The sequence below is a fragment of the Kogia breviceps genome, chromosome 4 (assembly GCF_026419965.1).
Source record: "Kogia breviceps isolate mKogBre1 chromosome 4, mKogBre1 haplotype 1, whole genome shotgun sequence".
In the NCBI taxonomy this organism is placed as follows: Eukaryota; Metazoa; Chordata; class Mammalia; order Artiodactyla; family Physeteridae; genus Kogia; species Kogia breviceps.
The window spans coordinates 61651031-61667573 of NC_081313.1; the positions used below are offsets into that span (position 1 = coordinate 61651031).

Below are 16543 nucleotides of genomic sequence, written 5' to 3' on the forward strand. Positions count from 1 at the left end.
ATCTACAAATAACAAACGCAGGAGAGGGTGTGGAGAAAGGGGAACCCTCCCACACTGTTGGTGGGAATGTAGTGGTACAGCCACTCTAGAAAAAACTATGGAGGTTTCTCAAAAAACTAAAAATAAAGTTGCCATAGGATAGAGCAATCCCTCTCCTGGGCATATACCCAAACAAAACTATAATTTGAAAAGATACATGCATCCATATGTATAGCATCACTGTTCAAAATAGCCAAGACATGGAAACAACCTAAATGTCCATTGACAGACGAATGAATAAACAAGATGTTGTAGGTATATACAATGGAATACTACTGAGCCATAAAAAAGAATTAAATAATATAATTTGCAGCAACATGAATGGACCTAGAGATTATGATACTAAGTGAAGTAACTCAGAAAGAGAAAGACAAATACCATATGATGTCACTTACGTGTGGAATCCAAAATGTGACACAAATGAACTTATCCATGAAACAGAAAGAGACTCACAGACATAAAGAACAGACCTGTGGTTGCCAAATGTGAGGGGAGAGGGGAAGGGATGGATTGGGAGTTTGGGATTAGCAGATACAAACAGTTACAGTATGGATAAACAACAAGGTCCTGCTGTACAGCACAGGGAACTATATTCAATATCCTATGATAAGCCATAATGGGAAAGAATATGAAAAAGAATGTATACATATGTATAACTGAATCATGTTGCTGTACAGCAGAAATTAACACACTGTAAATCAATTATACTTCAATAAAATAAAGTTTAAAAAAATTATACCAATGCCAGATACCTCCAAAGGATAGCTAATACCAGATGATGATAAGACGTCAAAGACACTGACGAAGAAAGAGGAGGAAGGAATCAAACAGGAAGGATGGCTCTAAAAGGGGAATGACCTAAAATGATTTCTGAAGCCAAGCTGCCTGGCTTTGGATTCTGACAGCCACATAGTAGCTATGTGACCTTGGTCAGATAATCTAACCTCTCTGCTACCTTATCCTCATACTGAAAATATGGAAAATGAAAGAACCAACTTCACAGGGTTATTTTTGAGGATAAAATGAGTTGATATAAGTAAGGGATTAACAGCCTAGCACAGATGGTATTTTTTAAGTGTTAGCAATCACTGTTGCTACTGAGAGACTATTCCCAGTAACACTAAGACAAGCTTTACCTACAGCTCACAAATTTTCTAAGTGAAATCTTGATTTTTCTTTTTCAGCTACTTGAACTTTCTATACCAGAAGCCATAAAACTAATGTACATATCAAATCAGAAGCTCAGATATCATGGCCATAACAAGTCAAAGACAGTTTAACTGAAATATCAATTCAGAATTATATATATATATTTTTAAATTTTTTAAATAAACTTTTAATTTTATTTATTTTTAACATCTTTATCGGAGTATAATTGCTTTACAATGAAGTGTTAGTTTCTGCTTTATAAAAAAGTGAATCAGCTATACATATACATATATCCCCATATCTCCTCCCTCTTGCGTCTCCCTCCCATCCTCCCTATCCCACCCCTGTAGGTGGTCACAAAGCACCGAGCTGAGCTGATCTCCCTGTGCTATGCAGCTGCTTCCCACTAGCTATCTATTTTACATTTGGTAGTGTACATATGTCCATGCCACTCTCTCACTTCGCCCCAGCTTACCCTTCCCCCTCCCAGTGTCCTCAAGTCCATTCTCTATGTCTGTGTCTTTATTCCTGTCCTGCCCCTAGGTTCTTCAGAACCTTTTTTTTTTAGATTCCATACATATGTGTTAGCATACAGTATTTGTTTTTCTCTTTCTGACTTACTTCACTCCGTATGACAAGTCTCTAGGTCCATCCACCTCACTACAAATAACTCAATTATATTTACATGGTAACAAGTACATAAATAGTGCCTAATAAGTATCTACTAAATTAATCATAAGTAAACTTTGCAAATACTATAAGATTACATGTGCAGTCTAGACTTCTCCCATTAACTAAAATCTTAGAAAGGATGATTTATCAAGTTATTTAAATCCAATATTAATTAATTTATCTTAGTTCCTAAGTTGGCAATAAGTGTACAAGTGTTTTGATTTTAATTTACCCAAGTTAGTCAAATTCACTTTATGATGCCTATTCATTTTGGCAGCAAAATTCACCTACCTGAAATATGTAATGTACTATCTAACAAAAAAATGAAGTATACTTTAAAATGTATCTAAAAAGTAGGTTTAAAGTACATATCTTTAAAATTCTATAATATAAATTATTCTAATAAAAAAGTTAAGATGATAGGAAAATAATTCATTTTGTATATAGAAATGTGTACTCTAGAAACTGTATAACATATACTTCAGTGTACTTTTCCAGATTTTGAACATGCAAATGCAAGATTATTTAAACTACTCATTTTCCTTATATGAGACACAATAACACCCAATCTACTGCATAGTGTAAAAATAATAGCTTAGAGTCTACATCATATCAACCTTGTGTTTGTATAATACAAATGAAGTGTGACCTGGCTGATCTTATTGCTCCACTTAAAAAATGCTACCATCATTCTCAGGTCATGATTATTTTATACACTGTTTTTCTTGTACCGATGCAATCTTTTCATTAGAAAATGCCTTGTTTTTCAAACTATAAATACTTAAGTACTGACTACAAAACTGCTAATGACATGTGGCTCACTTGGTATATTATGGCTATAAAGCATTACAAGACACCGTTACAGAACTCTGATGTAAGGACGGAAAAGAGGAAGAGAATTTTCAAGTATGTCACCAGTTACAAATCAAAAATTCTGCATGGAAAGTAGGGAAAACTGAGACTAATGTTTTCATTTGACTGATAACATTCTGTATATTTTAAGGTTTTAAAAATATTTACAGGGGCTTCCCTGGTGGCGCAGTGGTTGCGAGTCTGCCTGCCGATGCAGGGGACACGGGTTCATGCCCCGGTCCGGGAAGATCCCACATGCCGCGGAGCCGATGGGCCTGCGCGTCCAGAACCTGTGCTCCGCAACGGGAGAGGCCACAACAGTGAGAGGCCCGCGTACCGAAAAAAAAAAAAAAAAATTTACAGATTATGATATAAAGCTATAATTTAGAAATAATAACTGAGAGATCTGATTTACCCTTCCTACCTTAATGAAACAGAAAATCAGGGGCAAAAAATGAAACAGAAGTTTTCATATGTTGGACAACAGGAAGCACATTACTGTGAACCCTGAGAGAGGGAAATAAATCAAGGTGAGCCCTTCAACTGAGGGTGAGTCTACCAGGAAAGGGAGGCAACTCAAACAGAATCCAGAAGACTCAGTGTGCTGAGGAGACAGTGATCAACGTTCACAGAGGCCAAGGTTGCTAGAATTTGCAGAGCAGAATAAACAAATAATACCTGTCACACCAAGGTACACCAAAGTCAAACTACCAAAAGCCAAAGATGGAGTAAAACATGAAAGTATCAAAAGAGAAATTACAAATTACATAGGAAGATGAATGATCCAATTAACAGGGACTTCACATAAGAAATTACGGAGGGCAGAAGAGTCTTCAAAGCATCTTTAAAATGCTGAAACAGAAAGAAACTGTTAATCCAGAAGCCTATGACAAATGAAATAATTCTTTAGGAATGAAGGTAAAATGCAAACATTTTCAGATCAAAGTAAGAGAATTCATCACTAGCAGACCTCCATTACAGAAAAAGCCAACAGAAGTTCTTAAGGCAGGAGGATCATGATACTGATAGAAATTTGGATCCTTAGAACTCAAAGAGAACACTGGACATGATAAATATATTAATAAATGATAAATACTTTTTTCTGTTTTTTCTTTTAATTTCTTTATGTCATAAAAGTATTGATATTTAAAGGAAAAACTGTACTGTCTTATGATGCCTGCTTGCTTATTTTTTATTTATTTATTTGTTTGTTTTTGTTTATTTATGGCTGTGTTGGGTCTTCTCTGCTGCAGGCAGGCTTTCTCTAGTTGCGATGCACAGGCTTCTCATTGTGGTGGCTTCTCTCGTTGCAGAGCACAGGCTCTAGGCACACGGGCTTCAGTAGTTGTGGCATGTGGGCTCAGTAGCTGTGGCTCATGGGCTCTAGAGCGCAGGCTCAGTGGCTGTGAGCTTGGCTCACATGGGCTTAGTTGCTCCACAGCATGTGGGATGTTCATGGACCAGGGCTCGAACCCATGTCCCCTGCATTGGCAGGTGGATTCTTAACCACTGTGCCACCAGGGAAGTCCCTTATGATGCTTTTAACTTATATAAATCTGATAAATTAATAACTAAACCATAAAAGGAGAGATATGGATGTATACAGTTGCAAGATTTCTATATTTTATGTGAAGAAGTGCAACATTAACTATAATCCAACTGTGAAAAGTTAAGAATGGATACAGCCAACACTTAAAATGCAAAGAAGTACAGGTTAAAAATAAAAACAGAAAAAATTTAAGTGTGATTTCCTCTATAAAAAGGAGGAAAAGAAGGAGAGAGGAACAAAAATAAAGGAGACAAATTTAAAAGAGGAAATCATGTACATACTACACTCAAATCCAACCACATCAATAAATATATCAAGTGTTAACAGAAAAAACACTCCAATTGAAAGGCAGAGACTGACAGAATGTGTGGGAAAAACATGGAACTAGATGCTGTCAATAAGAGACACAAATAGATATGAAGACACAGGCTAGGAACAAATGAATGAAAACAGGATATACCATACAAAGAGATGAGAAAGCTGGAATGACAACATTAATAACAAGAAATCAAATAGACTTTAAGACAAAAAAGTATTACCAGAGAAAAAGAAGGGTTTATTTTAGGATAAAGGGGCAATTCATCAGGAACACCTGAAAAGAGCTATGCCTAGTAGGAGTGCTTCAAAATGTAAGCAAAAAATGACTAAATTAAAGGGAAAAATAAACAATTCCAGGATCATGATTGGGAGATTTAAGAACCCTCTCTCAGCAACTGGTAGAACATCTAGACAAGAGGTCAGTAAAAACATTTTAAAAATCTAAACAACACATTTGCTTAAATAATATTTATAGAACATTACAACCAATAGTGGAATACACATTCTTTTCCACTGAACGTGATACGCATACCAAAACAAACTAGATGATTAGCTATAAACAAGTCTTCATAAAATTTTAAGAGAATGATGTTTCCTGACTAAAAAGGAATTATATTACAAAGCAATAACAATATAAGATAATGAGATAACCCTCCCCAATATCTGGAAATTAAACAACATACTTCTAAATACACCATAAGTCAAAAAAGAAATCATAAAGTAAATAAGAAAATATTTTTAGGGGGATGGATGGAGTGGGAGTTTGGGGTTAGCAGATGTAAACTTTTATATATAATATATAATAGAATATATATTATATATTCTATTATATATATTATGTATACTATAATATATAATATATATAGTGATATATAATATCACTCCAAGGTATATATCCAAAAGAAATGAACACATATGTGCACACAAAAACTCGTAGAGAATGTTTACAGCAACATTACTGACAAGAGCCAAAAAATGGAAACAACCCAAATGTCCATCAACTGATGAATAAACAAAATGCAGTATATCCATATAATAGAATATTACTCAGCAAAAAAGGAGCAATAGAGTAATGATACATACTACGACATGGATGAACCTTGAAAACATTATGCTATGTGAAAGAAGTCAGACACAAAAGCACATACTGTATAACTCAACTTATATTAAATGCCCAGAGTAGGCAAATCCATGGAGACATAAAGTAAATTAATGGTTGTCTAGGGCCAGGGGGTGTTGTGGAGTAACTGCTAATGAACATAACGTTCCTTGTTGAGGTGATAAAAATGTTGTGGAATTAGATGGTGGTGATGATTGCACAATTCTGTGAATACACTACACATCACTGAATTGTACACTTTAAAAGTGAGAAGTTTATAACATGTTAATTATGTTTTGATAATCTTTTAAAAAGATGACTGATTCTTTTTTTTTTTTTTTTTTTTTTTTTTTGCGGTACGCGGGCCTCTCACTGTTGTGGCCTCTCCCGTTGCGGAGCACAGGCTCTGGACGCGCAGGCTCAGCGGCCATGGCTCACGGGCCCAGCTGCTCCGCAGCATGTGGGATCTTCCCGGACCAGGGCACGAACCCGTGTCCCCTACATCGGCAGGCGGACTTCTCAACCACTGAGCCACCAAGGACGCCCCGTGGATGACTGATTCTTTAAAGTAAAAATAATAACCAGGTATTTAGGGTGCTTTAGCATATTTAGAAGTAAAATACATAAAATGGGAACAGACTGGAGGGAGCAAATTGAAATTTACTGATGTAAGAATGTATGAAGGGGTATAATTATTTGAAACTAGACTGTGATAACTTAAAAATGTATATGTAAATCCTAGTGGTAGACTAGTAGTCTACCTAGTAGTAAGTTAAATATATATTGTAGCCCCTAGAGCAAGCACCTTGTAGGTTTATTGTACCAATAAACAGGTTATTGTACCAATAAACAGAGGTAGAGCTTCAAGAGTAATATTAATAATACTAGATTATAAGTGAAAAAACTTCCCTTTATCTTTAATTTCTACTACTTATACTCCATTTCCCTCCACCTAAAACATCCTGCCCTGATGTCACCAGGTCCTTGAAAATATTCTTCAATGGAGACTGCTGCTCCTCTCAAATTTACCAAACTGAAAAAGAGGACTAGGCTTATTTCTTGATGCTCACAGTTGCTAGCATGGGCAAATATGAAACATGTGTGCCGGCATTTTCATTCTCATGCAGATATCACTACTTCCTACTGAGTAAACACACCCTCCTCAAAAACACTCCCAACATACCTCCAGACAATCACTACCCAACATCAGTTGAAGCTGAGACTCATGACAGATGTGGCCATTCAATCTTCATGACAACCTTCTGTTCTTTTGAAATACAAGGCATTTGCTCAGATCAATCTCTAATTCTCTTCATTGAAATTTTCATGCGACTCATCTTTCTCAATGGTTTCTACACTGGCTCATATTTTTCTTTTGCACTCTATTAGAAGTCATTAGTCCATTTGACCTAATATTACTTACCTTGGCCTCAAACTTCTGTGAATTCCTCTGTTTCAAATTCCATGTACAAGCCTATACAGGGACCAGTAATTGAAGGCTCCCACTACATCCTGCCTTCTGCTCACCTCCTACTATACTGAGGCAAGGTCTATCAGAACTAAGATGCTCCAGGAAGAGCAATAGATTTGGAGTTACAACACCTGGGTTCAATCCCTGCCCTGATACTGCAGGAATTTAGGTGTTTCACTGGACATAATGGTATCTTAAAATTAAGTCCCTAGAGCAGAATTTCAACTAAACTGGCTTCTAAGAATATTCAACAAGTTACCACCCTTCACCCAGGTGAATTAATCTCAATTTTACTTTTCATATCCTCCACCAAAATTCCAAAGCTAAGATTGTCTACTCTGTATTCTATTTCACCTATTTAAGATTACGGACATTGTAATTTTATCGAAAATCTAGTGACACAAGTATCTTATAATATGTTGTGTTTCAAAGTAACTGAAAAGTATATGATTCTTTCCCAACAAAAGGAATCATGAAAATTATGAATCAAAACAGTACCTCAATATTTTTACTGGCCACATTCTTCACAACAGCAGGAAACAGTTCAGATGCATTTTTCCCTTTTGCAATCATCTGAAGAATAAAAGTGGAATATTAGGGCTGAAACTTTTTTTAAATTAGTCATTTGAAAACAAAACATAAATTCTACATACATTAAATATTTAGAAGATAAGCTACAGAAACAAATAAGCTATAGAGTTAACAATTCTTTTTGAGTCACCTTATTTATTCCAACTATCTGCAGCAAAGAACAAATAATCTCTTGGGAATCAATATAAATACACATAGACATATTAAGGAAGAAACAGTAATTTAAAGACATAATATTTACAATAGTTTTCTCTGGCTAATGGTGTTGTAAACACTTTTTAAATATTTGTACTCTACTTTATTTTCCAAGTTCTTACATTAAAGATGTAATGCTTTTGCAATGGGCGTGGGGGTGGAGAATGAATGTTATTTTAAACAAATTACAATAATTCTTTCTCCTTCGGCTTTCTTTTTATAGATTCCCCTACTTCTACAACCATTTTTTTTCAAAGTTCCCTTCACCAGGTCCTCTTCCTTTCCCCACTAAAGTTCTGTGCACCAACATCTTTTCAGGCTACACTGTTCTACAATCTCTGAAACGCCTGAGATTTCATTCACCCTCAATGTGTTAACTCCTACCTCTACAGGGATCAACTCCCCAAACTCTAGCCCTAACTCTAGGCCCTAGTTCCACTTCTCTAACTGAACATTATTAGATGTCTTTCTCATCCAAAACTTGCTATGTCTAAAACCAAACCTATTTTTCCTGATAAAATGGCATTCGTGCTAGAATTTCCTATTTCCACCAATTTTCCCAGATACCAGAAACCATGGAATTATCTTGGTCTCTCCTCACATCTACATAGTAACCAGGTCCTGTTGTGAATTCTTAGCACATTCACATTAATTCCTTTCTCCTGTTACTATCCTAGTATAGGTCAATATCACCTACAGAGGACATTTCCGACAATCTCTTCCTCCTGTCCATAACGTACATCACCGACAGTTTCATATGCTCAAACTACCACTTTGCACATCAGCTCCCCCTCAAAGATCTCAGAAGCCCCTGACTGCCTAAGAGTCCAAACTATTTCATTTACTATTCATGACTTAATTGCATTAACATCCCTTTTAAGCTCATCAACCATTATTGTTCTATACCGATGTTATTATAAAAGTAAACTGATCTACTCACCTCTTGCACATTCTCTGGCTCCTCTATGCTGGTGCTCATATCATGCCCAAAACCCACTTCTTTTTAATTTTCTAAGTTCTACTCTTCTATCTAGAGTATCATCAAATTCTAATCATTCTCCCTTACTAGAGCCATCTCCTAACACCTAGCACTATGGCGTCCAATCCTAATTTTCTCTAGAATTTTTTAATCTACGTTTTTCATTTAGAATTTCCTAGGTGTTACATTTTATTTTTATTTATTTCAGTTTTATGTCTACTTGTATTTCCATTTCCTTCACTCTCATTCCCAGAATATATCTTTATGTCTTTTAATAGTACAGACTTTGGTAGCCACAAAATAAAGTTTTAACTACAGGATAATTTTTTGGAAAAGGGATCTTGGGACTTCCCTGGCGGTCCAATGGTTAAGACTTTGCCTTCCAATGCAGGGGGTGCAGGTTGAACCCCTGGTCAGGGAGCTAAGATCCCACATGCCTCGGGGCCAAAAAACCAAAACATAAAGCAGCAGCAATATTGTAACAAATTCAATAAAGACTTTATAAATGGTCCACATCAAAAACTAAATAAATATATATATAAATCCTAAAATACCATTTTAGAAAAAGGGATCTTTATGAATTATACATATCTAAGAAACTACCTTAAAAAGGTAGAAGGCATTAGTTTTATAAATTTACAAAAATGTTTTATAAATACTGTGTGACATTTTAAACAACAAAAATCCCAGTTAACAATATCTCAGAAGACCTTCCTACATGACAGCTTTAGAACACTCTAATACAAACTAGTCTGTTCATTTTCTATTTCTTTACCTGTGAAATTATTTGAGTATTCTGTGAAACCTTCTGAGTATTAAAGAAGGTTCACAAAATAGTGCAACTAAAGTATCTTTATATGAATTTTACAATTTTCTCATCTGTAAAATGAGGAGAGAGGGATTAAATGTTCTCTAGGGCCCCTTCCTTCAGTCATTCAGTAATTAACTGAAGTCAGAGATCCTGTCCTATGATATCTTATTCCAAGGCTTCCCCAACTTTATTCTACAGAATGCTATTCAAAAAGATGTTAATACACAAGGGAGAAAAAAAAACCTATAGTCAAATTCATTCAACAGATATTTGCCAAGAGGATACTACATGCCAGGGACTATTTTAGGCCTTGGGGATACAACCGTGAACAATATAGTCTTTACCCACTGGAGCTGACCTTTAAATGAGGGTGAGGGACAATTAACAAATATAGTATGTGAGGTGGTAACAAGGGTACTATGGAGAAAGATAAAGAACTGCAGGAGAAATGAGAAGTGCTAGGGTAGGAGTGGGAGTTGCTCTTTTATGTTTTGGTTAGTGTTTGCACAGCATATATTTTTTTATCCTTATATTTTTAATCTATCTATGCATTTATATTAAAAGTGAGATTTTCCTAGAGAACGTACAGTTGCATCTTGATATTTTCATCAAATATGACAGTTTCCCTTAGTTGGTGACTTTAGATCACTTACATTTAATATAATTATTGATGTACTTATATTCAGGTCTACCATTTTATTATCAGTTTTCTGTTTATTCCCTGTGTTTTGTTGTTCTGATTGCTGTTACCCTCAATATTTGGAAAATTTTTAGTATTTTATAATTTAACTTTTCTTTTTTATTTTAATTTTTATATTGACTATTTGGCTATATCTTTTTGTATAATTTTTATTGGTTCTTCTTCTAGAGATTAGCAGATAATTACATAGATGCACAAACACAGTTGACAGATACATATAGACAGGTAAGTCAAGATATGTCAAACCTTCCAGTTTACTTAGAGTTACTATTTCACAAGGTCAAATAAAATGTAGAAACCTTTCAACCATATAGGGCCTTTTAATATAACCTCCCCACTACTCTTTAAGTTATAACCATCATATATCTTATACATACATCCATCGAAAACCTCTCAGACAATGGGATACTTAGGAGGATAAAATTAGTCCTTTAAGCTTACCAGATATTTACCATTTCTGTTGGTCTCTCTCAAAATCCATCACATATTTCCCTTCAGCCTGGAGAACTTCCATTAGCCTTTCATTAAAGCAGATAGGCCAGAAATACTCTACTATCTTTTTCTGCCTGAGAATGTCACTATTCATCTTCATTCTTTCACTGGATAGAGAATTCTAGGTTAACAATTATTTTCTTTCAGTACTTAGTCATTCAGTTTATCCTGATTGGGGTTCATTGAGTTTCTTTCATCTATAAATTTATGTCATTCATCAGTTTGGGAAGTTTTCAGCAATAATGGCTTCAAGTATTTTTTCTGCCCTAAAAAATATATGTTACATGGACATGGATGTTTTGGTATCATCCAATAAGACCTGAGGCTTTGCTCATCTCTTTTCTTTAATCTCTATTCTAAGAACTGACTAATTTCTAGTGATCTGTCTTCAACTTTTGACTCTTTCTTCTGTTCTATCAATTCTGCTATTTAGTGAACCCAAGATATTTTTATTTCAGATATGATACTAGGACTTCCCTGGCAGCCCAGTGGTTAAGACTCCATGCTGCCACTGCAGCAGGGCACAGGCTCATTCTCTGGTGAGGGAACTAAGATCCTGCATGCCACGTTTTGTGGCCAAAAAAAAAAAGATATCCAGATATGACACTATACACACGACAGAAATTTCAACAAATTTCTAATGATGTGGTTCACTTGATATATTTTGGAAAACAACTATTTACCCATTAGTTACTACCTGGGGAATAAGTAAATATAGGACATCCCTTTCCCTAGCGTAACTTACCAACCAATCATAAGTGGTCCTAATATTACTCACTACTGAAGTATAAAACAAGAGAAATGTCTATTTAAGTCTTTACCCATTTTTAATTGGGCTGTTTTTAGTTATTGGGTTATATGAGTTCTTTATATATTCTGGAGAGTCTGTATCAGATATATGATTAAAAATATTTTCTCCCATTCTGTGGGTTGCTTTCTCACTGGTTGACAGTGTCATTTGATGCACAAAGTTTTACATTTTGACATAGTCTAAATTATTTCTTTTGTTGCTCACCTTTTGATGTTATAGCCAAGAATCCTTTGACAAATCCAATGTCATGAAGTTTTTACCCTGTGTTTTCTTCTATGAGCTTTATGGTTTTAGCTCTTACATTTAGGTCTTTGATTCATTTTTTCACTTATTCTATGTATGGTATGAGGTAGGGGTCTAAAAATTCATTCTCTTGCACGTGAGTATCCAGTTTCCAAACACCATTTGGGGAAATTCTACCCCCACTGAATTGTCTTGTACCCTTGTTGAAAATAATTCGGCCATATAAGTGAGGGTTTTCTTTTAAGGCTCTCTATTGTGTGTATATGTCTCTCTATATGTCTGTCTTTATGTTGGTACCACACATTTTGATTACTGTAGCTTTGTAGTACGTTTTGAAATCAGAAAGTGTAAGACTTCTTTGTTCTTCTTTTTCAAGATTGTTTTGGCCATTCTGAGTCCAGTAAGATGCCAGATGATTTTAAGATACATTTTTCTATTTTTGCAAAAAACATCCCTGGGATTTTGACGGGAACTGCACTGAATATGTAGATAATTTTTGGAATATTGACATCCTAATAATATTAAGTCTTCCAATCAATGAACATGGGACATCTTTCCATTTATTTCTGTCTTAATTTCTTTCAGCAACATTTTAGTTTTCAAGGTACAAATCTTTTGCTTCCTTGGGTAAGTCTATTCCTAAGTATTTTATTCTTTTTGATGTACCATAAATGAGACTGTTTTCATAACTTCCTTTTAGGGTTGATGACTGTTACCATATAGGAATACAACTAATTTTTATGTGTTAATTTTGTATCCTGCAACTTTGTTGAATTTGTTTATTAGTTCTAAAAGTTTTTTGTGGACTCTTTAGGGTTTTCTAAATATAAAAGCATGTTGTCTGTGAATAAGATAATTTTGCTTCTTTTCCAATATGGCTGCCTTTTATTTATTTTTCTTACCCAATTGCTGTGGCTAAAACTTCCAATACTATGTTGAATAGAAGTGGTGAAAGTGGACATTTTTGTTCCTGAGCTTAGAGGAAAAGCTTTCAGTCTTTCACCACTGAGTATGATGTTAGCTGTGAATTCTTTATATTTGGCCTTTAAAATGTTGAGGTAGTTTCCTTTCATTCCTAGTTTGTTGAGTGTTTTATCCTGAAAGGGTGTTGAATTCTGTCAAATGCTTTTTCTGTATTATTAAAATAAACTTGTTTTTTCTCCTTCATTCTGTTAATGTGGTATATTACAATGATGATTTTTCATGTTATTCATGTTATTTTTAAAATACTGAATAATAATCTAGACCTAAAAATTCAGATCTAGGGACTTCCCTGGTGGTCCAGTGGTTAAGACTCCGTGCTTCCAATGCAGGGGGCACGGGTTTGATCCCTGATCAGGGAACTAAGATCCCACATGCCATGTGGCATGGCTCCCCCCAGAAAATCCAGATCTCAAAACATAATTAATGTTAAAAAGCATTAATCTTTTTTTAACTCAGCAAGATAAAGAGAAGAAATTGCACTTACTTTCTCAACAATTTCAACTAGCTTCATTTTTTACAGATATACAGATGGGGAGAAAATTCAGCATTTTTACTTTATAAATAATTACTAGTTAGTTTACAAACCAGCAGTTAATTTTCAGACCCAACTGCAACTCTTAAGAATCAGCCCCCAAGAATAAATAGAGAAATAGAAAATGAACTGACCCTTGACTTCTATCCCAGAAAGTACTCTGAAGCAATACTGACAGAAAACCCATTAAGGTTCTATAGGCATTACATCACTAGTAAAAATTCAGGCCTGCTAACCAGGAACTGGTCCTGATGTATATTAGCATGGCAGAAAAAACCTGACCCTTTAAACAACTTCCAACCTAAGAATAAAAAAAGATGCCAACATCAGCCATGAGTTGAATCCTTTAAAGTATACACAGAACTGAAGCATTTTTGTTGAAGGGAGAAAGAGAACAAGGGATGGGCTATCAGTCTAGAAAGATTTAGCCCAAAATGTTTATTATAATCATTAACTTAAGACAGTAAGAATTACGCATGTTTTTATTTTCTTCTTCTTATATGGACTTCCTCAAAATTTTTCTACAATAATAATATACCATTTGAATTTGGCTTAATATTTTTTTACAAATATTAAACAAAAATATCTGGAACTTTGGGCTTCCCTGGTGGCGCAGTGGTTGAGAATCTGCCTGCCGATGCAGGGGACACGGGTTTGTGCCCCGGTCTGGGAAGATCCCACATGCCGCGGAGCGGCTGGGCCCGTGAGCCGTGGCTGCTGAGCCTGCGCGTCCGGAGCCTGTGCTCCACAACGGGAGAGGCCAAAACAGTGAGAGGCCCGGGTACAGCAAAAAAAAAAAAAAAAAAAAAAATCTGGAACTTTGAAATTACCTTTAATTTTCTTAGGGTCAATAATATCCAACCAAATACCATGTAACATATATGGCTATGAAATAATACAGATCAATAACTCTAATTAGGAATTTTAAGAATTTTATCTATCAAAGAAAGGTTCTGATTTGCTCATTATCCCAAAACTATAAAGACAAGCAAACTAATCTGAGAAAGACCTTTAATATCCAAAACTTACTAAAAGAAAATACATCAAAGATTTCAATACTCCAAAATATTCCATTATTTCAAGGACTCTGAATAATCAACTCATCAGTATTTTACCTAAAAAACGTATTACAAGTTCACTATATGAAGCAATACATTTCAAATTCTTAGTTCACATTTTATCAAGCCAAGATAAAATACAAAAATGTGCTTTAAACATTAGACACATATTTTTCAGAAATATCAAGAAAAATAACATATGTATGTTTCAACTTGAGTCCTGCTGTGTAATAAGTGACCACAGATTTTGAAGTAAGTAGCTTTTCTTCCCTAAGCATGCTTTGGCATACATGAGACTTTATTCAACATATGAACCGTTGGAAACATTTCCCCATGATTCTAAATAAGCCTCAGATATTACCAAAGAAAGATAATAAAATGAACTGAAACTATCATTATGGTTTTTCTCTAGTAGATATTGCTGACAAGATGCTCTGCTGACTCGTAGGACTACCAACTATGAAAGATGCACTGCCAGCATTTTGATATATATTAGAAAGTAATGTGTTAAAACAAATACATAACACTTAAAATCTTGGCAGATTAAAATTTAGAAATGTTTAAACGTTTTTAACTATGAAGCTAAGGTCTTAAAACTACTCTAATCATGAGGTGATAAAACCCCATATTCAGGGCTCATGAAACCTAAATTATACAGAGAAATGTAAATATTGACAATTACATTTTAAAAATCCAAGAAATTTTGAAGCCAATATAATATTCTGCTAATTGACCTCTAGCAAACTACTTCCACCCAACAGATGTTTTGACATGATGCATACATGTGCATACATGAACATAACATTTTAAAAATAATTTTTAAAGCTCCCACATAGAAATATGGTGCTAACTAGAAATCGAACTAAAAACTGGACGGAAGTAAAGGTGAACAAATGATTGTTATAATATTTCACTGGAAAAAATTTCAAGAAAAATAACTGTTATTTCATAAAAGAAAAAATTAGCAAACAATAACTGCTAGTTTAAAAGTGAAATACAGGGGAGGATATATCTTACATAACCATTGTGCTATGAGTTTGATTTTCCATTTTCTTCTCCAAAAGTTAAGTTAGAAAAGATCTGTGATGATGAACAGTTTCTCCTGAAAGGAAACTAGGTGAATGAATTTTGGAAGCACATCTTGAATCAGACTACCCATGCTCTTACTGAATTTTTAAGTTGCTGTTAGTTTGATATTAAAGCAACTTAGGCAAATACTGAGTAGTGTTTTAAATTCAGACATAAAGCTTCTACTGTGAACATATAAGAATGATTAATATTCTTTTTAAAGACTTTTTTTCTTTTAATCATACATTCAGGAAATATTTTAATTTCATGGTCAAAGAATGGTGATAGGTAATACCTGTTGTTTTCTTTTCTTTTCTTTTCTAGTAACTAAGAGGAGATCCTTATTTTATTTGTTGTAGAAAATTCCGAAATGAAAACTGGGCAAATGGTATCATATCTGGCCAGCTGCAACCTCCTGCCTTGACCTTCCTTCCTAGCGTTTCTTTGTTGTTGAGACTCTTGATTAAGTGGCCTTGGGTTCATTTCGCAATTTTCCTAGTCATCAGCAAATTCACTTGCATGACATTACTGCCAAATGAGAACACAGTTGAATTACTATGACTGTGGTGTAGGGTACTGCCACGGAGAAAACTTTGTAGACATTTACCTATGTTCATTGACTTTATCTTATTAAATCCAATTACCATTAAAAAAATTGAAATACAGTATTTAATAGTATTCAAAGACAAAATATTTAGAGAAACTATAAGCAAAATAATAGAACTTAAAATTGAACATTGAAAACTACACTACACTGTTGAGAGAAATTAAAAACGACTGAAACAAGTAAAGAGATAGAATCATGATCACGGAATAAGACAAAATGGTGTTAAAAAGTTAATTCTCCCAAAATTAATCTATAGATTTAATGCAATTCCAATATAAATTCCAGTAGGCTTTTTTTCTTGTAGAAACCAACAAGCTTCTAAA

The 16543-nt window shown here is 34.6% G+C and overlaps 1 protein-coding gene across 4 annotated transcripts in view; it reads right to left on the minus strand.

The window, feature by feature from the left end:
• The window catches only part of AP3B1 (adaptor related protein complex 3 subunit beta 1), a 262792-nt gene that overhangs the window by 202817 nt on the left and 43432 nt on the right, over window positions 1-16543 (minus strand). For all 4 annotated transcript variants that reach the window (XR_009335400.2, XM_059061372.2, XM_067031191.1 and 1 more), the window contains exon 3: window positions 7648-7722. Coding sequence is in view for 3 of the 4 variants with exons in the window: in XM_059061372.2 (XP_058917355.1) it covers window positions 7648-7722 (75 nt within the window). In the remaining variant the exon portion in view is untranslated. The remainder of the gene's footprint in view (window positions 1-7647; window positions 7723-16543) is intronic.